We start from the raw sequence: 27,149 nt of genomic DNA on the forward strand, positions 1-27,149 counted from the left end.
TTTAGACAAACATTAAACCTCACGAGCCACTCCACCATCACTGTACCTCCCTTTTATAGACACTCTGCATGACACTCACCCAACCCAGGTGCCTTGCCTGCTCTCATAATTTTTTATCACCACTTTCACCTCCTCTTTTTTTATTTCTCCCCATTTTCCTAATTCATCACTGTTATTTACTTAGCACTTCCCACTGATAATAATAATAATAATGATACATACATATACCAAAGGCTTTTTCCCCCTTACATGGGGGGTAGCCAAAAAGAAAGAGGCATAGAAATACTCCCAACCATTTCATTTTCCATATATTCCACTCCCCCCCACCCTCCTCCTTCCCTCCTATCTTGGCACCTCCTGGATGACGGGTCATCCCTGCATCCTGTCCACTGTCCTGGGTCAGAAGCAGTGTCGCAAGACACAGCACATCCACAACAAGGCCACTTCATAAATTCGGCGACCCCTCCTCTCCGTCCCCTCATGCAGGAAAGGAGAAGACGGGGAGAAATCCCTTCGGGCTGCGTCAAATATTTCCTCATACATACTTCCTCACCCCCCATCCCCCTCATGCATCACAGCCTCATCTATACACAACCCTCCTCCATTCACCCCTATCTTCTGTCCTCTCCCATCCTTCCTCTACAGACATTCCTCTCTTTTGTAAAGCCCCTTTCACACCATCCATCCATCTCATCCTAGGACGCCCCCTCATATTCACTCCTTTCATCTCCGCCTTCCACACTTCTTTTACTAATCTTTCTTCACTCATTCTTTCCATGTGTCCATACCATCCTAATATTCTTTCATCTACCCTATCTCCCAGCTCCTTTATCACACCTGTTCTCCTCCTCACCTCCTCATTTCTCACTCTATCTAGCCTAGTAACCCCTATCATACTTCTCAGACATTTCATCTCAAATACATTCAAACTCCTTCTCTCTTCCTCTCTCATGTTCCATGTTTCTGCCCCGTACATTGCTGTTGGCACAATCACTCCTTCATATAACCTCCTCTTAGCATCCATTTCCAGATGTCTATTTCTCATTACACTTTTTAATCCACCAAGACATTTACTCGCTTCTCTCAATCTACATTCTACCTCCACCCCCACTCCTCCCTTTCCTGTCACATTCGCACCCAAGTATCTGAAACTATCCACTTCCTCCAGCCTACTGTCACTCTCTCCCCTTGTACATCTCATCACCTTACTTTTCCCCACATTTATCTTCAGCTTCCTTCTTTCACACATCTTCTCAATCTCTGTCACTAACTTCCTCAATCCCTCCTCTGATCCTGCTACAAGCGCAGTGTCGTCGGCAAACAACAACTGGCTCACCTCCCACTTTTCTCCATTTTCTTTAATCATCTCCAACCCCTGACCCACTACCCTTGCATTCACCTCTTGCACCACCCCATCCATGTAAAGATTAAACAGCCAGGGCGACATAGCACATCCCTGACGAAGTCCCACCTTTACTTCAAACCATTCACTCTCTCCATTTCTAATCCTAACGCAAGCTCTACTACTCTCATAAAAACTCTTGACTGCTCTTGACAGCTTTCCTCCTATCCCATATATCTGCAGTACCTCCCACAGTGCCTTCCTGTCCACCCTGTTGTAAGCCTTTTCCAGATCCATAAAGCCTAAAAAACATCCTTACCTTTTCCTATAGCTTTCTCACATATCTGTCTTACCACAAAAATCTGATCTACACATACCCTACCTGTCCTTAAAACCACACTGTTCCTCACCAATTACTCCCTCTGTTCCTCTCCTAATCCTCTCAATCAAGACCCTCCCATAAGCCTTCCCAACTACACTTAACAAGCTGATCCCTCTGTAACTACTACACTCACACTTGTCCCACTTTCCTTGCGGAACTATACAGGCACTCCTCCAGTCCTCTGGCACTCTACCCTCTCTTAAACAAACATTAACCCCTTCCATACGGTGCCGCACACGTAGGCGTCATGAGGAGCAAGTGGATTCGCGACGCTGCTATATCGGCGTCTTGATTATATTTATTGTAGTCGCCCCTGTGTTTTTACATTCTCTCAAATGTGCCCTGAATCCCATTCTCTGTGGTTTTCAAAATTCGCGGGTGAAAGAGAGAACGATCGATATAAGCGGTGACTATATTTTATGATGCGAGTATTATTACGACACGTCGTACGGCTGGCATTGGCTGCTGCCCGCGAGATTTAAGTCCCGTACTGAAGTGGTTAAATAACCTCACCAGCCAGTCCACCATAACTGTACCTCATTTTTTCAGACATTCTGCATGGCATCCATCCAACCCAGGTGCTTTACCTGTTCTCATCTTAACAGCTGTTTTCACTTCATCCTTCCCTATTTCTCCTCCATTTTCCTCACTCATCACTCTCATTTTCTTAGCACTTCCCACTGCAACTACCTTTCCCTCCCTATCCTCCTTCACATTTAGCAACTCCCAAAAATACTCTGCCCACCTTCCTCTCACTCCCTTCTCTTCCATTATCATCTCTCCATCTGCACCTTTTACCTTTTCTTCTCTACTTATTCGCCTCCTCTTCCTCTTTTAACTTCCTTCCAAAACATCTTTATTACTTTCAAAATTTTCTGTCATACTCTTACCCCATTTCACATCTGCTCTCCTCTTTGCTTCCTTTATCTTATGCTTAACTTCCCTTCTTTTTACTTTGTACCTCTCATACGATTCCCTCGTCCTAATTTGTAGCCAATCTATGAATGCCTGCTTCTTCTCTTCTACACCTTTTTTGCTTCCTCATCCCACCACTCACTACCCTTCCTTTTATTTCTTCCCGTCATCCTTTTTCCACACCATCTTTGCATACCTTATGACTCCCTCCTTGAACCATCTCCATTCCTCCTCCACTCCTAGTTCTACTCTATCCTTTACTCCCTCCCACTCCTCTTTCAGCTTCTTATACAGTACTCATTCCCCTTTTTTTCTCATTTAAGCAGTTCACTCTAAGTACCTCCCTACCTTCTGCCCTTTTCCTCTTTCTCCACCTATTCTCCACTCTCAATTTACTTTCCACCAGAAAATTATCTGATATTCCCCCACTCTCTCCCCTTAGAACATGTACAGCCTTAACTCTTCCTATCATACTCCTGGTCACCACTATATAGTCCATTAACACTCTATATGCCACCCTTCCATCCACCACCCTCTCCCATGTGTACTTATGCTTGACTTTCTTCCTAAACACTGTATTTGCTATCATCAACTCTCTCTGAAGACATCTCCACCATCAATTCTCCACTACGATTTTACCTGGAACTCCATACTTCCCAATATATGTTTTTATTATTATTATATTATTATTATTACTATAAAAAAAAAAAATAATAATAATAATAAATATATATATATATATATATATTATATATATATATATATATATAAACCAAAGGCTTTTTCCCCCTTGCAAAGGAAGTAGCCAAAGTCAAAGGACATAATTTCACTCCCACTCATTTCATACCCACCCATTCCACCCCCATTCACCACCCCTCCCTCCCTCCCTCTCACTTTGGCTCCTCCTGGATGACAGGTCATCCCTGCATCTCTGAAGGCGAGTCCACAGCAGGCTTAGTTACCTGCCCGTGGAGACTGGAAGAGGCAATGTTTAGGTCACCTTTTATAGACCTTTTCCTATCTGGGGTGGGTGGTGTAGATCCTAAAATGGCTTGTCCAGTTGCCCTGGAAGCTGCCAAAGAAGGCCGCTGTTCCTGTCCCAGCCACCCAATGACCGTCACCCCAGAACTGCCTCACGTGCAGGGTAGGGACTATGTGCTGCCAATAGAAACCTCTACCTGCTCCTACCATCCCATCCCTATTGCCAGAGGACTTCTCCATAGGTAGTGAATAGAGAAAGTTGGAAAAATGTTGTAAGTCTGAGACAAAAGCTACCATGGAGTGAAACTTGTGCAAAGGATATTATGAGTGGAGAGATTGCACACTCCTCAGTCCGCTAACTGGGCAATCCAGCAGTAAACCCTGTGGCAAGGGAGAGACTGAGATAACTGGATTGCTGGTCTGTTGCAGGTGTCTGGTCCACAGTGTAGATAACACCCCTTGGGAGACACATTTCCTAAAGGGGTCCCCCCCATCTGCCACCCGGGGGACGCCACCCCCCCTACACTGACACCCAAGTGCAGGGACATGCCCCTACATTGACACATCAATAATACATATACAGTATAAACATACACCAAATGGCCCTTTTCCCCTCATGAGAGGGCTGGCCTAGCCAAGGTATATGGGGACCTCTGTGCTCAAGGGGCATAACCACCTCATTCAATGTTTTCGAGCTAGTAACGGAATCCGGTAGATGGAAGCACCCTCTGTCTAGCCTTGAAAGCAGAATACTGGAATTGGACCTTTACATCCCTATAACTGAGGGTATTTAATCATGTGCTGTGGCGAGTGAGAATCATGATGAGGTATATAAACTCCATGCTCAAGGGGCGTATTTGACTGAGGCAACCAGCCAATCATCGCACCGGCTAGTGTCCTGCCTGCCTGCTCGGCCAATCACAGCACTGCTCCAAGTCTCTGATGCCTCCCCACCTCAGTACACACACACGTGGTGAGTTAAAGAGTGCCCACCTGTTGTTTCTGGACATTATTTTCTTGTTTTATTACAGATATCGAGTGAATTTTATTGTCATTGATTTTTCTATAAAATAATTAATAATAATTATTTACATCACAAAAACACTTATAAAACACGAACCAATAAGAGTTTTAAGCTGAAATTTTCAGGGATTCTTAGTTTTAATACACTTGTTGACTGTGCCAAAAATGAACAAAATCATATGAAGGACTCTTTTGAAAAAAATATTTACACCATGGAATTTGTCTCCTCGTAAGCTATCTTTTCATACCAAATACCTTTACATTTTTTTATTTTCTTCATTGTGTAATTGTTTAGACTTTAAACACATTTTTCTCAAAATGTGGTTTTTGGCACATACGCCCCTTGAACATGGAGGTCCCCATATATCCACCCTTCACCCATCTCAAACCTATTTGTTGTCCCTTCTCTTAGTTCCTGTGGATGAAGGGTTTCTTTCCCCTAATCACTACCTGGGTCAGACACAATGCAGTATGACACAGCACATCCACAGCAGGGCCTGACAGCTAAAGATGCTTTGTCCCCAGTTGCTTTTTTATATGACAACCCTCCCCCTTCATCCACACCAAAATTTACAGAACAAATAAAAAGAAATCCTTTCAGGATATATAGATTTCTCATCCATTCACCACTCTCTATTCATATCTATTTTCTTACCTCTCCCTTCCAAGCTCAACAAACATTCCCCTTCTACCTAAGGTTTCTTTCAACCCCATCCACCAATCCAATTCTGTCTCCCTCTAAAGTTCACTTCCTCCACTTCTGCCTTCTACCCTTTTTGCTAGTCTTTCTTCACTCATTCGTTCCATATACTCAAAACATCCAAATGTTTCATCAACACGATATGCCAGCTCTCTTTTCAACACCACTTTGCCTCGCATCTTGATTTCATACTATATCCATCCTTGTAACCCCTTCCATATTTCTTAAGCATTTAATTTCAAACACATTTAGATTTTTCCTTTCTGCCTTCCTTACATTCTAAATCTATACCCCATATAGTGTCTTGGGCACAATCACCCTTTTATATAGTCTTCTCTTTGGATTCATCCCCAGATGCCTATTTTTCATGACAATTTTCATTCCAAGACATTTATTTTCTTCCCTTATTCTGTAATTTACCTCCATTCACTCTTACATGTAACACTAAATGCTCAAATGTCTTCACTTCCCCAGCTTCTTTCCGACTTACCTCCAACTCACTGTCACACTCACCTCTTGCCCATCTTATCACCTTATTTTTGACATCTATTTTCAGCTTTCTACTCTCACATACCCTGTCTGGGGTATTGGCTGCATGTTATTGTGGCTAAGTAGCATGCAGCTGATACTTTAGGGTCTATATGGGGTGCCCCTACAGACCAGAGCCACACATCATTTTGTCTGTGATGGAGGAAATCTCTGGTCATAGAGATATGACGATACTTTATTATACTGTGACTGTCCCTCTGTTATGTTGTCCCCCCACCCCTTGTTACTGTCCTGTACCATTTCTCTGAATATTCATTTCCATTTTTTGCCTAACTCTGTGATGGGGGAAAAGAATGCTGCCACCAAGTATTCCCACTTGAGTTATACAAGGTGACAAAAAATGGGACAGGGATAGGACTAGGCATCCTTCTCCCTGTAACCCCGAAGGGGACATCCCAAAAAAAAGTAAAGGCATAAGAGGGCCTAGGAGTTTTCCAACTAGTACCCTAAGGTTGGTCTTTTAATGACCGTGGATGAGGTACAGATGAGAGTAAACGGGAAGACATAGGCAGTATGTTTGTGAGAAGATGGATGTGTTGGCACTGAGTGAAACTAAGTTGAGAGGAAGGGGCGAGTGTGAGTTTGGGAGTGTAGTTGGGAGGTTCTCAGGAGTGAAGAGAGGACGAGGAAGAGAAGGGGTGGCTACACTAGTAAGTGAAGAGATAGGTAAGCATGTAATGGAGTGGAAGAAGGTTTCTTCAAGGTTAATGTGGATGAAGGTGAAACTGGGAAGGGAGGTGTGGGTTTTTGTAAGCGAATATGGGACTGATAGTAAGAAGAGTGTAGAAAAAAGGGAAGCTTTTTGGTTGGATTTAAACGAGTGCATGGAAGGATTAGGGAGAAATGTCAATGTAGTGGTACTGAGAGACCTTAATGCTAGGGTAGCAAATGAACCAACAAATGGAGTGGTTAGGAAGTGTGGAGTTTCAAGAAAAAATTGTAGTGGAGAGTTGATGGTGATGTGTCTAGAGAGTTGATGATAGCAAATACAGTGTTTAGGAAGAAAGTCGAGCATAAGTACTCATGGGAGAGGGTGGTGGATGGAAGGGTGGTAGATAGGGCTTTAATGGACTATATAGTGGTAACCAGTAGAGTAGGAAGAGTTAAGGCTGTACATGTTCTAAGGGGAGAGAGTGGGGAAATATCAGATTTTTTGGTGAAAGTAAGTTCAGAGTGGAGGATAGATGGAGAAAGAGGAAGAGGGCAGAAGGCAGGGAGGTGCTTAGTGAACTGCTTAAATGAGAAAGAAAAGGAGGAGTACAAGAAGAAGCTGAGAGAGGAGTGGGAGTGAAGGATAGAGTAGAGCTAGGAGTGGAGGAGGAATGGAGATGGTTCAAGGAGGGAGTCATACGGGGTGCAAAGATGGTGTAAGGAACAAAGACGACGGGAGGAAATAGAAGGAAGGGTAGTGAATGGTGGGATGAGGAAGCAAAGAGGGTTGTAGAAGAAGCAAGCTTTCGCAGATTGGTTACAAAATAGGATGAGGGAATCATATGAGAGGTATAAAGAAAAGAGAAGTAAAGCATAAGATAAAGGAGGCAAAGAGGAAAGCAGATGTGAATGGGGTAAGAGTATGACAGAAAATTTTGAAAGTAATAAAAAAGTTTTGGAAAGATATTAAGAGAGAAAGAGGAGGTAAATCTAGTAGAGAAAAAAAAGTAAAAGGTGCAGATGGAGAGATGATAATGAAAGAAGACAATAAGAGGAAGATGGGCAGAGTATTTTAGGGAGTTGCTAAATGTGAAGGAGGATAGGGAGGGAAAGGTAGTTGCAGTGGAAAGTGCAAAGAAAATGACTGTGAGTGAGGAAAATGGAGAAGTAAGAAAAGATAAAAAGAGGGCAGCTGTTAACCCCTACCATACGGTGCCGCACACGTAGGCGTCATGAGGAGCAAGTGGATTCGCGAAGCTGCCATATCGGCGTCTTGATTATATTTATTGTAGTCGCCCCTGAGTTTTAACATTCTCCCTAATATGCCCTTAATCACATTCTCTATGGTTTTCAAAATTCATGGGTGAAAGAGAGAACGATCGATATAAGCGGTGACTATATTTTATGATGCTAGTATTATTACGACACGTCGTACGGCTGGCATTGGCTGCTGCCCGCGTGATTTAAGTCCCGGAGTGAAGAGGTTAAGATGATGAGAGCAGGTAAGGCACCTGAGTTGGATGGATGTCATGCAGAATGTCTGAAAAAAGGAGGTACAGTTATGGTGGACTGGCTGGTGAGGTTATTTAATGCTTGTTTAAGAGAGGGTAGAGTGCTGGAGGACTGGAGGAATGCCTGTATAGTTTCGCTTTACAAGGGAAAAGGGAACAAGTGTGAGTGTAGTAGTTTCAGAGGGATCAACTTGTTAAATGTAGTTGGGAAGGCTTATGGGAGGGTCTTGATCGAGAGGATTAGGAGAGGAACAGAGGGAGTAACTGATGAGGAACACTGTGGGTTTAGGACAGGTAGTAGTTGCATAGATGAGATTTTTGTGAGATAGCTATAGGAAAAGGTAAGGATGTTTTTTGGGCTTTTATGGATCTGGAAAGGTTTATAAGGTAGACAGGAAGGCACTGTGGGAGGTATTGCAGATATGGCATAGGAGGAAAGCTTTTAAGAGCAGTCAAGAGTTTTTATGAGAATAGTAGAGCTTGTGTTTGGATTAGAAATGGAGAGAGTGAGTGGTTTGAGGTAAAGGTGGGACTTCATCAGGGATATGTTATGTCCCTCTGGCTGTTCAATTTATACATGGATGAGGTGGTGCATAAGGTAAATGCAAGGGTAGTGGGTCAGGGATTAGAGATGGTTAAAGAAAATGGAGAAAAGTTGGAGATATGCCATCTGTTGTTTGCTGACGACGCTGTGCTTGTAGCAGGGTCAGAGGAGGGATTGAGGAAGTTAGTGACAGTTTGGGAAGATGTGCAAAAGAAGAAAGTTGAAGATAAATGTGAGTAAGGTGATGAGATGTACAAGGAGAGAAAGTGGTAGCAGACTGGAAGTGAGTATTAAGGTAGAGAGACTAGAGGAAGTGGATAGTTTTAGATACTTGGGTGCGAATGTGGCAGGAAAGGGAGGAGTAGAGGTACAGGTAGAATGTAGATTGAGAGAAGCGAGTAAATGCCTTGGTGGATTAAAAAGTGTAATGAGAAATAGACATTTGGGAATGAATTCTATGAGGAGATTGTATGAAGGCATGATTGTGCCGACAGCACTGTATGGGGGCAGAAACATGGAACATAAGAGAGGAAGAGAGGAGTTTGAAGGTTTTTGAGATGAGGTGTCTGATAAGTATGATGGGGTTACTAGGCTGGATAAAGTAAGAAATGAGGAGGTGAGAGAACAGAGGTGGAAAGGGAGTTGGGAGATAGGGTTGATGAAAGAGTATTGGGGTGGGTTGGACACATGGAAAGAACAAGTGAAGACTAGTAAAAGAGGTGTGGAAGGCAGAGGTGGAAGGAGTGAACATGAGGGGGCAACCTCAGATGAAATGAATGGATGGGGTAAAAGGGGCACTGGGAAACAGGGGAATGTCTGTTGAGGAGGGACAGGAGAGGACAGAAGATAGAGTGAATGGAGAATGGTTGTGTATGGATGATGCTGTGATGCATGAGGGGGAGTGGGTGGGGGATGGGTGGTGATGGAGTATGTGTGAGAAATAATTTGACGATGGCCGAAGGGATTTCTCCATCTCCTTTTCTACATGAGGGGACAGAGAAGGGGGTTGCCAATTTAATGAAATGGCCTTGCTGTGTATGTGCTAAGTCTTGCGACGCTGTTTCCGACCCTGGGCAGTGGGCAAGATACAGGGAGGACCCATCATCCACGAGGTGCCAAGATAAGAGGGAGGGAAGAAGGTGGAGGGAAATGGAGCTTGTTGGGGATGAAATGGGTGGGAGTGGTTTTTATGCCTTTGTTTTTTTGGCTACCTTCCTTGTAAGGGGGAAAGCTTTTGGTATATGTATGTATTCTCACATACCCTCCCAAACTCTGCCATTAGCTGCCACAGCCCCTCCCTCTGACCAGCCACAAAGTGTCATCCACAAACACCAACTGGTTCACTCCCATTTGCTTCCACTCTCACTTACCAATTCCAAACTCCCACCCATTACCCTCAGATTTAACACCTGTACATCCTCATCCATGTACATATTAAGCAACCATGGTGACATTACACAAACCTAGCACAGCACCACCTTCCACTTTAACCTCTTCACTCCAGGGCACATCGCACGTCTGGTAGCATTAGCTGCCCGACGTGCGATGTTGCATTATAATACTCACATTATAAAAAATAAAGTCAGTGCTCAATCATCCGTTCTCTTTCATCCATGTATTTTGATAACCATAGAAAACTGATGAAGACAGTTTAGAGAGAATGAAAATTACGTAGGTACGACTACAATAAATATAATCAAGATGGCGACTTCGGCATCATCGAGTACCCACTTGCTCCTCATGCCGCCTACGTAGGCGGCACCGTATGGAAGTGGTTAAACCATTCCCTCTTTCCATTCCCTACCCTAACACAAGCTCAACTGTAAAAAATTTTGACTGTCCTCAACAGCTTTCCCCCATCCCATACAGAGGAAACACATCCTTATTGCATTCCTGTCACCCCTGTCATAAGCTTTCTCCAAATCCATAAAAGTCAAAGACACCCATACTCTTTCCTTAAAAAATAGTGTATCTGCCACATTACAAAAAATTTATCCATATACTCTCTTACTTTCATAATTATTCTCTCTGCTTCCCTCCTAATCTTCTCAATTAACATCTTCCCAGGAACCAATGATGGATATTTGCATGCAAGATGGAGAGGAAAGTTGATTATTTTCAAAACCTGTCAACACCTCACCTCCATGGTGCAGCCTGCACTTGTTCTCTGGATTGAGCCCCAAGATCTTTATCAACTTCAACTGTATTTCTTACACTTTTTGACACATAGAAGTGAGAATCACTAAATGATCTCCTCCCCTTACTACTTTTGTCAGTAACAACCAACATTTCAATCCTTGTCACACTGATGAGGTGGACTCAGAAGTGGTCAAAGATTGAACCTCTTCTATACAAACCAAATATTCACTTGCACATCAGGTTGCCCAATGTATGATGATGCATCACAATACATGCATTACTAGATATAAAGTTACTGTTGCTATACTCATTCTCTTTCACCCTGAATAAACATGTCACAGAAAATGTGATCAAGCCTATTCACAGAACATGGGAGTCACTCAGCTACAACAAAATAAATATAATCAGGAAGCCGATGTTGGCATTCTCATATACCCCACTTGCACCTCATGACACAAAAACAGGTATCATTTTCAAGAGGTTAAGAAGAAAAATGGGAGAAGTTTAAAGTGATCAACATTCTTTTTAGAGTAAATATTAGTTTCCAATCATAAAACAATGCTTCACATCTCTGATCCATAATAACAAATGCTTTAACATTACTCTTATTTGTAGAAAAGAATATATATTACTCTACCTGTCATAATCACCACTGCAGAATGTATGCATAGGAACTGTAAATTCCTTCCACACTGGGTTCTGACTTTTCATGAGTTGGTCATTGGTCCGGTATGCAAGTGTGAATGTACCACTTTCATTAGACTTATAAAATTCCAGGAAGGGCCGATTTGAACAGAACCAACCAAGTTTGTCATGATTCCTGCCATACATTTGTATGGTTAACTCTTCCTTACAGGAGACAAGTTCCTCAGTGGTCAATATGATGGTTCCACAATTCAAACTCTTACAGGATGGATCAATTAAAGGTTTCTTAAACTCACAACTTGATACAAGCTGTCCCAGTGTACATTCCATTGACCCAAGAAAATCATGATTACTCAAATCTGGATTATTGGAATCCAAATCATATAGAGAAAATCTTAATTTTTGTATTTCTTCAAAATGATAAGTAATTTGCAATTTCGTGGAGAAGTCTGGGTCCAATGTATTGTCAATACACTCTGTACGTTTCAGTTCTGTCCACTGAGTGGTACCAAAAGGTTGATAGGCGACAACACACATAGGATCTGATTTTGAAAATACATCTGTATCTCGAAGTCCCCTGAAATTATAAAATAAATGTTGTAGTCTAATTGAATTATTAAACAATGTGGGGATATTACATTTCAAGTAGATACACAACTTGCAAAGAGAAAATTATATGAAGGGGTGATTGTCCCAACAACACTGTATGGAGTGGAGCCTTGGAGTTTGAAAGAAGCAGAAAGGAAAAGTTTAAATGTGTTTGAGATGAAGTGTGTGAGAAGTATGATAGGAGTTACAAGGTTGGACAGAGTGGGAAAAGAGGTGAGGAGAGCAGGGGTGAAAAGAAGATGGCAGATAGGGCTGATGAAAGAGTATTGGGATGGTTTGGGCACATCGAAAGAATGAGTTAAGAAAGATTAAAAAAAGAGGTTTGTAAGGCAGAGGTGGATGGAGTGAACTTGAGACAACCACAGATGAGATAGATGTATGGGGTGAAAGAGGCTTTGAGCTTCAGGGGAATGTCTGCTGAACTAGGAAGAGAGAAGGCTTGGAGAATGGCTGTGCATGGATGATACTTTAATGCAACCTGAAGGGACTTCTCTCTATCTTTTCTATTTTTCACATATGGGGATGGAGAGGGGAGTTGCTGATTAACTGAAGTTACTGTGGATGTACTATGTCTTGCTGCATTGCTTCTGACCCAGGCAGTGGGCAGGAGACAGGGATGGCCCATCCACAAGGAGCTGAGATGAGAGGGAAACAAGGGTGATGACAGTGGAATGGGTGGTAGTGGGTGCATGCATTTGACTTGGCTACAGTCCTATTACAGGAAAGATCTTGATATACAGATTAAACGAAACACCTCAAGGTGAATTCCAAACTAAAACCTGTGAAAAGTCTAGGGTAAACTTACTCACTACGGTAAATATAACAAAAGAAAAAATTAAAAGGTGTATAGACAAACTCAAAGTTAATAAAACACCAGGGCCTGATGGTTGGCATCCAAGAATCTTAAAGGAAATGAAAAATGAGATTGTTGTTCCATTACAAATTATTTTCAAGAAATCCATCATATCCGGAGATATCCCAAGAGAATGGAAGCTAGCTAACGTTACTCCCATATTCAAAAAAGGTGACAAAAAGAAACCAAATAACTATAGGCCTATAAGTTTGACTTCAATCGTAGGAAAAATAATGGAAACTATCATCAGAGATGCTATCGAACATCATTTAGAAAGTAACCATTTGATAAATGATAACCGGCATGGTTTCAGACGGAAACGTTCTTGCGTGACTTACTTGAATTCTACAACACAGTTATCTCGAATTATGACAAAAGAAACAATATAGATTTAATATATCTAGACTTTGCAAAAGCTTTTGATACCGTCCCACACGAAAGACTAATTACTAAATTAGCTTTGCATGGAATAAGTGGTAGCTTATTAGGTTGGACTAGTAATTGGTTGAATGGTCGAAAACAGCGAGTTGTTTTAAATGGAAAAACTTCTGGATGGAAAAGTGTTGCAAATGGAGTTCCTCAGGGTTCCGTTCTTGGGCCACTTCTATTCATAGTATATATAAATGATATAGACCATGGACTAAAATCTACTGTTTCCAAATTTGCTGATGATACAAAACTGAGCGGAGTGGCAAATGATCACTCAAACCAATTAGATATTCAAGAAGATTTAGATAAATTACAGCAATGGTCTGAAAAGTGGCTAATGAAATTTAACACAAGTAAATGCAAGGTAATGCACATGGGTAAAAATAACAGTAAGTACGATTACAAGTTATTTGGAAATTCGTTAACAAAAGTGGATAGTGAAAAAGATCTCTGCGTAATTATCAGTAACGACCTCAAATCATCCAAGCAGTGTATTTCAGCCTCTGAGAAAGCAAATAAGATTCTAGGACTCATTGCGCAATCTTTTGATTTCAAAAGTCCATCACTCATTAACAAGCTATAGCTTGTTAATGAGTGATGGACTTTTGAAATCGTTAGTTCGTCCACATTTGGAATATGCTGTTTCCGTATGGTCACCAAATCTCATTAACGACATTGACAGACTGGAAAAAGTACAACGGCGAGCCACAAAACTGATTCCAAATATAAAAAATAAATCATACGAAAATCGACTAAAACATATGAATCTGTTTTCCCTAAAAAAGCGTAGACTCAGAGGTGACTTGATACAGGTCTTTAAGATTTTAAAGGGAATTGACAACATCAAAAGTAACAAAATTTTTACATTGAATGAGAATCAGACAAGAAACAATGGTCTCAAACTGTCCGGAAATAGATTCAATTTGGAAGTAGGTAGAAACAACTTTGCCAACCGTGTAGTTAATGAATGGAATAAACTTCCCGCACAGGTAGTGCAATGTAGTTCAGTTCAAAGCTTTAAGAATCATTTAGATAAATACCTAAGTAAGATGCTGTAATGATTATAATTTATCTTATATTATTTGTTTTTGTTTTGTTATCATTTGTCTGTCTGATTTTCATTTATTATTAGTTATATGTCAATTTATTATTTACTATTTACCTGTTCATTATTTAACTATACCTATGCATTTATTTATGTATTTTATTTGTTATTTACATTATCATAGTTTTCATTTATTATTTTATTATTAATATGATTTTTTTTTCGCATCCGACCTACATATGGATCAAAAGGTCTCCTGTCGGCATGCTCTGCCATTGTAATCCATTGTAATCCATTGTAATCCATTGAGAGAGAGAGAGAGAGAGAGAGAGATAATCTGTCAGAGATGTAGTTGACAAGACTAAATGTGTCATACTCCTTAACTATTGAAATGACCATGTCATCTCATGGAAATTACACCAGGTAAGGAGATGCAAAAGGTTTGTGAAATTACCTCTATTATTCTGGGGAATGATTTAGATGTAACATCAGATTGATATGTTTAGGTTAGGTCAGTACATGAGGAATGGTGCACATCCAATGAAAATAAACAATAAAATCAAAGTCACAAGCCATAGCAAATGAAGTAATCACTAAATCTTAGAAGTTAGCATGAGAGGAAACATTATAAAATATCTGGACTAGGAAAGATGCAAATGAAGAAGAAAGTGCAAAGACATGGAGGCTTGTAGAGAGAACCAAAACCATGAATGAAATGAGGACACACTAAAAACTTCTTTGAGTTACCAATCAGAATGTGGTGAAATTATTTCTAAAAGAAAACACACACACACACACACACTTCAACGAACGGACGGCTTAGAAGACGTTCTGAAGAAAATTGAAGTTTCGTGGATCCCAACGCAAAGAGAAGTGCCTATTGTATTTACAGGGTGGGGGGGAAATTGCTCGTGAGGTAGTAGGAAAGTAGGGAAAGAGGAGAAGGGGAGGGATTGCTGAGGGAAATGGAAGGAAATGAGGAGGGAGAGGACTTGGCCCAGGCAGACAGGCGAAAGGTAAACAAACGGTCCCCCGACGACGATGAAATGTCTAATAAAAATGTAAAGATTAGAAGTATAGATAAGAGCAATACAGTAGAAAGTGATGAGAATATTTTCCTGGGATTTAAAGAGGGTGGGGGGGACACAAACCCCCCCCCCCCCGACTGACAAGACAAGAAGAGAAGGTCGATAAGATGATCGAGGACTTGGAGCGTAGGTTCGGTCATGTTAACAACATTATACGGAGGGTTGAAAAATTGGAAGAAATAGAGAAGGCGAACAAAAACTTAACTAAGGAAATTGAAGAATTAAAAAATCAGTTAACCCCTTCCATACGGTGCCGCACACGTAGGCGTCATGGACTTAGATCTCGGTGGCAGCAGCCAATGCCAGCCGTACGACGTGTCGTAATAATACTCGCATCATAAAATATAGTCACCGCTTATATCGATCGTTCTCTCTTCACCCGTGAATTTTGATAACCATAGAAAATGCGATTACAAAAGAATTAGAAAGAATGTCATTATGGAGGGGAGACTACAATAAATATAATCAAGACGATGATATGGCAGCCTCGCGAATACACTCGCTCCCCATGACGCCAACGTGTGCGGCACCGTATGGAAGGGGTTAAAAGTAAAAGAAGAGAATAAAGTCTTAAAGGAGAATAATAAGGAGAACAAGGAGAGTTGGAAAAAAAAATCCAAGAAAATAGCAAAGCTGCATTCACTGACATAATCAGACAGCAAATGAATGAACAAACTGAAAACTCAGTTATTAAAGTGATGAGACAGAAGGAGAATATAGTAAGAGACTTAGCAGACAGAAAGAAATGTATAATTATATTAGGAATGGAAGAGAAACATAACCCAGATAGAACCACAAGAATCAAAGAGGAAAATGAAAAAGTAAGAAATTTACTAGAATTAGTTCAGGAAGATGAACCAGAAATAATGAAACAAATCGAAGAGAAATTCAGGCTCAGGAAATATAGTACAGGCAAGACCAGACCAATTAAGATTAAATTCAGGTCACAAACTATGGCTGAGAATATCTTATCCAAAACAGGGAAACTAGCAACAAGTGAACAATATAAAAAGGTATGGATAAAAAGGGAAATGAATAAAGAGGAAAAAGAGGAAGAAAAAATGAAAAGACTTGAAGCTAAGGAAAAAAACGAGATAAGAACCGAGTCAGAAAAAGAGAGATTCTATTGGAGAGTAGTGAATATGAAACTAAAGAAAGTCGACATACAAGAGAAAAACAAAAGGGGAACAGAGAACACAATGGAAGTGGCAGAAAACTAAGAGTGTCTTACACAAATATAGATGGATTAATAACAGGATTGAATGAGCTGAATGATTATTTGAAAGAAAAAGAACCAGACATAATGGGAATTGTAGAAACAAAATTAAAAGGTCCACTACCACCCAACAGTGTAGGACATGATGCATATAATTACTGGATTAGAAACAGAGTGAAAAAGGAAGGGGGTGGAGTTATGTTCTTTAATTGCAAAGAAATCTGCTGGGAAGAAATGACAGTAAAGGGTGGAGACGGCTCATGGGGAAACGCTCTACTTGAGATGGTTACTGACCATACAATGACACAATGGATACAGGAGAACACTAGGTATAGAAATGAAGAAGAGCCATCGAGACTAGACCTAATAATTACATCTGAACCTAGAATAGTGGACAAAATTGAATATAAAACACCAATAAGTAAAAGTGACCACATACTGATTGAACTGGAACTTAATGAAGAAAAATACATGAAAAGAAATGAACAATATAGAAAAGGAAGAATGTATGAAAAAACAAACTTTGATAAAATAAGAGAATTCTTTCAAAAGGAAAACTGGGAAGAAATATACAAAGAAGAAACAACAGTAGAAGAGAAATGGAATATTTTGACAAAAATTTACAAAAAAGGAGTGGAAAAGTATGTCCCAAGACAAAAACAAGAAAAAGAATATGTAAAATGCTGGTACAACAAAAGTTGTAGGGAGTTAAAAGACAAAAGAGACAAAGCTTGGACCAGATGGAAAAAAGACAGAAAACCTGAAAAATGGAAAATATATACCAGTTATAGAAATGAATATGTACAAACGTGCAGAGAGGAAAAGAGAAAATATGAAAAAGATATCATAGAAAAGTGTAAAGATCAACCAAAACTATTCTACAGATTTGTAAACAATAAACTGAAAAACAAACAAGACTTGGAGAAATTAAGACAAGGAGGAGTTGAATGAGGAAATGGAAATGGCGGAAATTATGAACAAACATTTTAAATCAGTGTTTACAAGGGAGAACATACAACCTGAAGAGATTGAATGGAAAGAGAAAGTCCCCCCTATGGAAGAAATAGAAGTAACAATGAATGAAATATTAACACACTTGAGTAATCTTTATGTCAGAAAATCGCATGGACCAGATGAAATAGCAAACTGGATACTGAAAGAATGCAGGAATGAACTGGCAGACAAAATACATAGCATACTAAACAGTTCCTTGAAAGAAGGAAAAGTTCCAGAAGATTGGAAAAAAGCAAATATAGTACCTATATATAAAGGAGGAAATAAAGAAGAACCTACCAACTATAGACCAGTCTCTCTAACAAGTACAATAGCAAAAATTTGTGAAAGAATTATCAAAAGTAGATGGGTAAAATATTTAGAAAAAAACAGTGTTAAATCCAAGGCAATTTGGATTCAGACAAGGACGATCATGCGTCACCAATTTAATATCTTTCTATTCAAGGCTAATAGATATAATACAAGAAAGAGATGGATGGGCGGACTCTGCATTTTTAGACCTAAAGAAAGCTTTTGACAAAGTACCACATAAGAAGTTGCTTAAGAAATTAGAAACTGGAGGAGGAATACAGGGCAAACTACTAAATTGGATGGAGGACTTTTTGCAAGAAAGAAAAATTAGAGTAGTGATAAGAAACCAGCACTCAAAATGGGATGAAGTAATAAGCGGTGTTCCGCAGGGAACAGTTCTGGCCCCAATAATGTTTGCTATATATATTAATGATATGGATGAAGGAATTGAAAGCTATATGAGCTTCTTTGCAGATGATGCAAAACTACTGAAAAGAGTGAAAACTGAAGAACATTGTGAATCACTACAGAGAGATCTAAATAAAGTACAGGAATGGAGTAGGAAGTGGGAGATGGAGTTCAATACAAAAAAGTGTAGTATAATGGAATTTGGAAAAAGCAAAAACAGAATAACAGGATCATATAAATTGGGAGAAGAAGGAATAAAAAAAGTAGAAAATGAGAAGGACCTGGGAGTCATTGTTATGAATATGTCACCTGAGAAACATATAAATAAGATTTTTGGAGAAACTTATAATTTAATAAGAACAATCAAAGTTGCATTTACATACCTGGATGAAGAAATGGTGAAGAAAATCCTAATCACCCTGATAAGACCAAGATTGGAATATGCAGCAACGATGTGGTCACCAAGTACAAAAAAATGTATAAAAAAACTTGAAAGAATACAAAGAGCCATTACAAAATTGGTACCAACACTCTCAAAACTATCATATGAAGAGAGACTAGAAAAACTTGAACTACAGACACTAGAGCAAAGAAGAGAGGAGATTTGATAGCTATTTACAGAATCATGAAAGGCATAGAAATTACTGATAGAATCTGATAAAATGGGATGACAGAAATACTAGAGGACACGGAAAGAAAATAAAAAAAAACAGCTATAGAAGAGACCTGAAAAAGAACAGCTTTCCTCACAGAGTAATAGACAGTTGGAACAAGTTAGATGAGAAAGTGGTGTGTGCGAAAACAATACATGAATTTAAAAATAGTTTAGATAAAATGAGATATGAAGACGGGACCCCACGAGCATAGCTCCCCTTCCCGTAAAATACAACTAGGTAAATACAACTAGGTAAATACACACACACACACACACACACTTTTGTCGGATAGACGGTGAGGATTAGAGTTCTGAAGAAAAAGTGAAATTTTCGTGGACCTCAACGCAAAGGAAGTACCTATTGTATTTACAGGGAAGGGGATAACTAGTGGTGTCATGGGAAAGTGAGGAAAAAGGAGAAGGGGAGAGATTATTGAGGGAAATGGAAGGAAATGAGGAAGGGGAGGACTTGGTCCAAGAGGCCAGACGTCTTGTAAACAAACGAAGGACCAATGATTCTGGTGATGGGATTAACAAAATTGTAAAGATTAGAAATATAGATAAGAGCAGCACAATGGAAGGTGAGGATAATAATTTCCAGGGATTTAATGACGGTGGGGGGGATACCAACCTCCCCCGATTGACAAGACTAGAGGAGAAACTTGATAAGATGATCGAACATTGGGAAGACAGGTTCAGTAACGTAACCAACATTGCGCAGAGAGTTGAAAAGTTGGAAGAACTAGAGAAGGCGAACAAAAATTTAACTAATGAAATAGAAGAATTAAAAAGACAGTTAAAAGTAGAAGAGGAGAATGAAGAATTAAAGAGGAATAATAAAGACAATAAGGAGGCCATAGCAAAAGAGGCTCAGGGTTGGAAAAAAATCCAGGAAAACAGTAAAGTTACATTTACTGACATAATTAAACAGCAAATGAAAGAACAAACTGAAGGCTCAGTTATCAAAGTGATGAGACAGAAGGAGAATATAGTAAGAGACTTTGCAGATAAAAAGAAATGTATAATTATATTGGGAATGTAAGAGGAACATAACCTAGATAGAACTTCAAGAATCAGTGAGGAAAAAGAAAAAGTAAGCAGCTTAATAGAATTAGTTCAGGAAGATGAACCTGAAATAATTAAACAAATTGAAGAGATGTTTAGGCTTGGAAAATATAGTACAGATAAGACCAGACCAATTAAGATTAAATTCAGGTCACAAACAACAGCAGAGAATATCTTAGCAAAAACAGGGAAACAGGGAAGCTAGCAGCAAGTGAACAATATAAAAAGAGAAATGTATAAAGAGGAAAGAGAGGAAGAAAAAATATAAAGGAAAGAAGCTAAAGTAAAAAACGAGACCAGAACGGAGTCAGAAAAAGAGGAATTCTACTGGAGAGTAGTGAATATGAAATTGAGGAAATGGACTTTCCTACACAAATATAGATGGATTAATAACAGAACTGAATGAACTGAACGAGTATCTGAAGGAAAAAGCACCGGACATAATGGGAATTGTGGAGACAAAATTAAAAGGTCCACTACCACCCAACAGCATAGAACACAATGCATATAATTATTGGATTAGAAACAGAGAGATAAAACAAGGGGGTGGAGTTATGTTCCTGACTAAGAAGGATATAAACATGAAGTGTGTCACATATGGAAAGAATAGAGTAGAGATTATTATGATAGAAGTAGAAGACAGAGATAAGAAGAGCAGAAAGTTTGTTATAAACTACGTGCCCCCAAAAACAGCCTCTTGGGAAGAGAGTGAACATAAAAGTATGTTAGAAGACACAAGAATAACATTAAACAAGATAATGGAAGATGAAGGTAGAATAGTTATGATGGGCGACTTTAATTGCAAAGAAATCTGCTGGGAAGAGATGACCGTAAAGGGTGGAGAAGACTCACGGGGAAATGTTCTACTTGAGATGATTATTGACCACACAATGACACAATGGATTCAGAACACTAGGTATAGAAATGAAGAACCATCGAGACTAGACCTAATAATCACATCAGATCCTGAAATAGTGGAAAAGATAGAATACCAGGCACCAACAAGTAAAAGTGACCACATATTGATAGAACTAGATCTCAATGAGAAAAAATACATGAAAAGAAATGAACAAAATGAAAACTGGGAAAGAATACACAAAGAAGATACAACAGTAGAAGAGAAATGGAATATTTTGACAAAAAATTATAAAAGAGGAGTGGAAAAGTATGTCCCAAGACAAAAACAAGAAAAAGAATATGTAAAGTGCTGGTACAACAAAAGTTGTAGGGAGTTAAAAGACAAAAGAGACAAAGCTTGGACCAAATGGAACAAAAACAAAAGACCTGAAAAATGGAAAATATATACTTGTTATAGAAATGAATATGTACAAGCATGCAGAGAGGAAAAGAGAAAATATGAAAAAGATGTCATAGAAAAATGTAAAGATCAACCAAAACTATTCTACAGATTTGTAAACAACAAACTGAAAAACAAACAAGATTTGGAGAAATTAAGACAAGGAGGAGCGGAATATACAGAGGAAATAGAAATGGCAAAAATTATGAACAGGCATTTTAAATCAGTGTTTACAAGGGAGAATATACAACCTGAAGAGATCGAATGGAAGGAGAAAGTCCCCCCTATGAAAGAAATAGAAGTAACAAAGAATGAAATAATGAAACACATGAGTAATCTTGATGTTAGAAAATTGCATGGACCAGATGAAATGGCAAACTGGATTTTGAAAGAATGCAGGAATGAACTGGCAGACAAAATACATAGCATAATAAATAGTTCCTTGAAAGAAGGAAAAGTTCCAGAAGTTTGGAAAAAAGCAAATATAGTACCTATATATAAAGGGGGAAATAAAGAAGACCCTACCAAATATAGACCAGTCTAACAAGTACAATAGCAAAAATTTGTGAAAGAATTATCAAAAGTAAATGGGTAGAATATTTAGAAAAACAGCATGCTAAATCCAAGGCAATTTGGATTCAGACAAGGACGATCATGCGTCACTAATTTAATATGTTTCTATTCAAGGCTAATAGATATAATACAAGAGATGGATGGGCTGATTGTGCATTTCTAGACCTAAAATTTTTTTTTGACAAAGTACCACATAAGAAGTTGCTTAAGAAATTAGAAACTGAAGGAGGAATACAGGGCAAACTGCTTAAATGGATGGAAGGCTTTTTGCAAGAAAGAAAAATTATAGTGATAAGAGACAAACACTCAAAATGGGATGACGTAATAAGCGGTGTTCCACAAGGAACAGTTCTGGCCCCAATAATGTTTGCTATATATATTAATGATATGGATGAAGAAATTGAAAATTATATGAGCTTCTTTGCAGATGATGCAAAACTATTAAAAAAGTGAACACGAAGAAGATTGTGAGTCACTACAGTGTGATTTAAATAAAGTATGGGAATGAAGTAGGAAGTGGGAGATGGAGTTCAACACTAAAAAGTGTAGTATAATGGAATTTGGAAAAAGCAGAAACAGAATAACAGGATCATATAAATTGGGAGAAGGAATAAAAAAAAGTAGAAAATGAGAAGGACCTGGGAGTCATTGTTATGAATAATATGTCACCTGAGAAACATATAAACAAGATTTTTGGAGAAACTTATAATTTAATAAAAACAATCAAAGTGGCATTTACATACCTGGATGAAGAAATGGTGAAAAAAAATTCTAATCACTCTGATAAGACCAAGATTGGAATATGCAGCAACGATGTGGTCACCAAGTACAAAAAAAAATGTATAAAAAAACTTGAAAGAATACAAAGAGCAATTATAAAATTGGTACCAACACTCAAAACTATCATATGAAGAGAGACTAGCAAAACTTGAACTACTGACACTAGAGCAAAGAAGAGAGGAGAATTGATAGCTATTTACAGAATCATGAAAGGCATAGAAATTATTGATAGAGAGAACCTGATAAAAAGGGATGACAGAAATACAAGAGGGCACGGAAAGAAAATCAAGACAGCTATAGAAGAGATCTGAAAAAAACAGCTTTCCTCACAGAGTAATAGACAGTTGGAACAAGTTAGATGAGAAAGTGGTGTGTGCAAAAACAATACATGAATTTAAAAATAGTTTAGATAAAATGAGATATGAAGACGGGACACCACGAGCATAGCTCCCCTTCCCGTTAAATACAACTAGGTAAATACAACTAGGTAAACACTGCAGGAATCACTGCAGGAAGACCTGAATAAGGTATGAACTGGAGTCAGAAATGGGAAGTGGACTTCAATATAAAAAAATGTAGCATAATGGAGTTTGGAAAAAGCAAAAACAGAATATCAGGACAATATAAAATTGGAACCAAGGAGGTAAACAAGGAGATATCCGAAAAAGATTTGGGTGTAATTATTTCAAATGACTTGTCCTGTGACAAACGGATAAACAAAATTGTCAGAGAATCCTACAAGTTGCTAAAATCAATAAAAGTGGCATTTACATATTTGGATGAAGAAATTATTAAAAAAAATATTGGTCACACTGATAAGGCCTAGAATAGAATATGCAGCAACATTGTGGTCACCCAGTACCAAAAAGAATATAAAGAAAATAGAAAGAATCCAGAGAGCTGCAACAAAAATGGTACCTGCACTTCCAAACTTGTCATATGAGGAGAAATTGGCTAAACTGGAGTTACCGACTCTGGAGCAAAGAAGAGAGGTGACCTACTGACCATCTACAGAATAATGAAAGGCACAGAACTACTCAAAAGAGAGGACTTGTTAAACTGGGACAAGAGAAGCACAAGAGGACATGGAAAGAAAATAAAAAAACATAGCTACAGAAGATCTGAAGAAAAACAGTTTTCCACATAGAGTGGCGGACACTTGGAACTAACAAGAACAAACTGACAGAAAAAATACATAGTCTAATATGCAGTTAATTGAAGGAAGGAAAAGTTCCAGAAGATTGGATAAGAGCAAATATAGTCCCAATTTATAAAGGGGAAACAAAGATCCTACAAACTCTTACAAGTACAGTAACAAAAATTTGTGAAAAAATTATCAAAATTAGATGGGTAAAGCATTTGGAAAAAAAAAAACAATGTCCTATATCCAAGACAGTTTGGATTTAGACAAGGACAATCATGTGTCACAAACTTGATGGGTTTCTATTCCAGACTAATAGATATATTGCAAGAAAGAGATGGATGGGCTGATTGTGCATTTCTAGACTTGAAAAAAAAAAATTGATAAGGTGCCACATAAGAAATTGCTAAAGAAATTAGAAACTGCAGGAGGAATACAGGGCAAACTACTTAAGTGGATGAAAGACTTCTTGCATGAAAGGAAAATGAGAGTGGTGATAAGAGACAAACATTCTATTGGGATGAGGTGATTAGTGGAGTTCCACAATGAACAGTTCTGGCCCCAATAATGTTTGCTATATATATTAATGATATGGATGAAGGAATTGAAAGTTATATAAGCTTCGCAGACAATGCAAAAATGTTGAAAAAAGTGAACACTGAAGAAGATTGTGAGTCACTGCAGAGTGATCTCAATAAAGTATGGGAATGGAGTAGGAAGTGGGAAATGAAATTCAACACAAAGAAGTGTAGTATAATGGAATTTGGAAGAAGCAAATAAAAGAATAGTGGGATCATATAAATTGGGAGAGGAAGAAATTTAAAAAGTGGAAAAAGAGGACCTAGGAGTCATTATTATGAATAATATGTCCCGTGAAAAACATTAAACAAATTTCTGGAGAAACCTATAATTTAATAAGATCAATCAGAGTGGCATTTACATACCTAGATGAAGAATTGGTGAAGAAAGTACTAGTCAGTTTGATAAGACCAAAATTGGACTATGCAGCAATGATGTGGTCACCAAGTACAAAAAAATGTATAACAAAACTTGAAAGAATACAAAGAGCAATTACAAAATTGGCACCAACGCTCTCAGAACTATCATATGAGGAGAGGCTGGCAAAACTTGAGCTAGACATTGGAGCAAAGAAGAGAGGAGACTTGATAACTATTTATAGGATCATGAAAGGCATGGAAATTATTGATAAAGAGGATCTAATAAAATGGGATGGTAGAGATACAAGAGGAATTGGAAAGAAAATAAAAAAAAAAAGACAATTATAGAGGAGACCTGAAAAAGAACAGGTTTCCCCACAGGATAACAGACGTTTGGAACAGGTTAGATGAGAATGTGGTGTGTGCAAAAACAATATACAAATTTAAAAACAGTCTAGATAAAATGAGATATGGAGACAGAACACCATGAGCATAGCTCCCCTTCCCGTAAATACATACATACATACATACATATACCAAAGGATTTTTCCCCATTATACAGGAGGTAGCCAAAAAACAAAGGCATAAAAACCATTCCCACCCTTTCCATCCCTAATACACTCCACTCCCCTCCACCCTCTACCCTCCCTCTTATCTTGGCACCTCCAGGATGATGGGTCATCCCTGCATCCTGTCCACAGCCCTGGGTCAGAAGCAGTGTCGCAAGACACAGCACATCCACAGCAAGGCCACTTCATTAAATCAGCAACCCCCCTCTCTATCCCCTCATGCTGAAAGGGAGAAGACAGGGAGAAGACAGGGAGAAATCCTTTCAGGCTGTATCAATTTTTTCTCACACATACTACCTCACCCACCATCCCCCCACCCATTCCACCTCATGCATCACATCATACATATACAACCATTATCCATTCACCCATCTTCTGTCTTCTCTCATCCCTCCTCAACAGACATTCCCCTCTTTCCCAAAGCCCCTTTCACCCCATCCATCCATCTCATCCTACGTCGCCCCCTCATGATCACTCCCGCCACATCTGCCTTCCATACTTCTTTTACTAGTCTTTCTTTACTCATTCTTTCCCTGCATCCAAACCATCCCAATACTCTTTCATCAACCCTATCTCCCAGCTCCCTTACCACCCCTGTTTTCCTGACTTCATCATTTCTCACTCTATCCAGCCTAGTAACCTATCATACTTCTCAGACACCTCATCTCAAACACAAACTCCTTCTCTCTTCCTCTCTTATGTTCCATGTTTCTGCCCCATACAGTGCTGTTAGCAAAATCACTCCTTCATACAATCTCCTCTTAGCATCCATTCCCAAATGTCTATTCCTCACTACACTTTTTAATCCACCAAGGCATTTACTCACTCCACCTTCACTCCACCCTTTCCTGCCACATTCGCACCCAAGTATCTAAAACTATCCATTTCCTCCAGTCGCTCTCCTTTAATGCTCACTTCCAGTCTGCTGCCACTTTCACCCCTTGTACATCTCATCACCTTACTTTTACTCACATTTATCTTCAACATTCTTCTTTCACACACTCTCCCAAACTCTGTCACTAACTTCCTCAATCCCTCCTCTGATCCTGCTACAAGCACAGTGTCATCAGCAAACAACAGCTGGCTCACCTCCCACTTTTCTCCATTTCCTTTAACCATCTCCAATCCCTGACCCACTATCCTTACATTTACCTCTTACACCACCCCATCCATGTATAAGTTGAACAGCCAGGGCAACATAACACATCCCTGACATAGTTCCACCTTTACCTCGAACCACTCACTCTCTCCATTTCTAATCCTGACATTAGCTCTACTACTCTTGTAAAAATTCTTGACAGCTCCTAGAAGCTTTCCTCCTATCCCATATATCTGCAGTACCTCCCACAGTGCCTTCCTGTCTACCCTGTCATAAGCCTTTTCCAGATCCATAAAAGCCCAAAAAACATCCTTACCTTTTCCTATAGTTTTCTCACATATCTCTTACCACAAAAATCTGATCTACACCTCTACCTGTCCTAAATCTACACTGTTCCTCACCAATTACTCCCTCTGTTCCTCTCCTAATCCTCTCAATCAAGATCCTCCTATAAGCCTTCCCAACTACATTTAACAAGCTAATCCCTATGTAAAGTGGAGCTATACAGGCACTCATCCTGTCCTCCAGCACTCTACCCTCTCTCCAACAAACATTAAATAACCTCACCAGCCAGTCCACCATCACTGTATCTCCTTTTTTAGACATTCTGCATGGTATCCATCCAGACTAGGTGCCTTACCTGCTCGCATCATCTTAACTGCCTTCACTTCATCCTTCCTTATTTCTCCTCCATTTT

At 39.2% G+C, this 27,149-nt stretch overlaps 1 protein-coding gene across 3 annotated transcripts in view; it reads right to left on the reverse strand.

Annotated features, from left to right (window-relative positions):
* LOC143038532 (copine-8-like) overlaps nt 1–27,149 on the reverse strand; it is a 177,201-nt gene that overhangs the window by 85,624 nt on the left and 64,428 nt on the right. For all 3 annotated transcript variants that reach the window (XM_076207838.1, XM_076207839.1, XM_076207840.1), the window contains one exon: nt 11,375–11,959. In XM_076207838.1, coding sequence (XP_076063953.1) covers nt 11,375–11,959 — 585 coding nt within the window. The remainder of the gene's footprint in view (nt 1–11,374; nt 11,960–27,149) is intronic.

Source organism: Oratosquilla oratoria, chromosome 24 (assembly GCF_046742065.1).
Source record: "Oratosquilla oratoria isolate Oo_2021 chromosome 24, ASM4674206v1, whole genome shotgun sequence".
NCBI lineage: Eukaryota > Metazoa > Arthropoda > Malacostraca > Stomatopoda > Squillidae > Oratosquilla > Oratosquilla oratoria.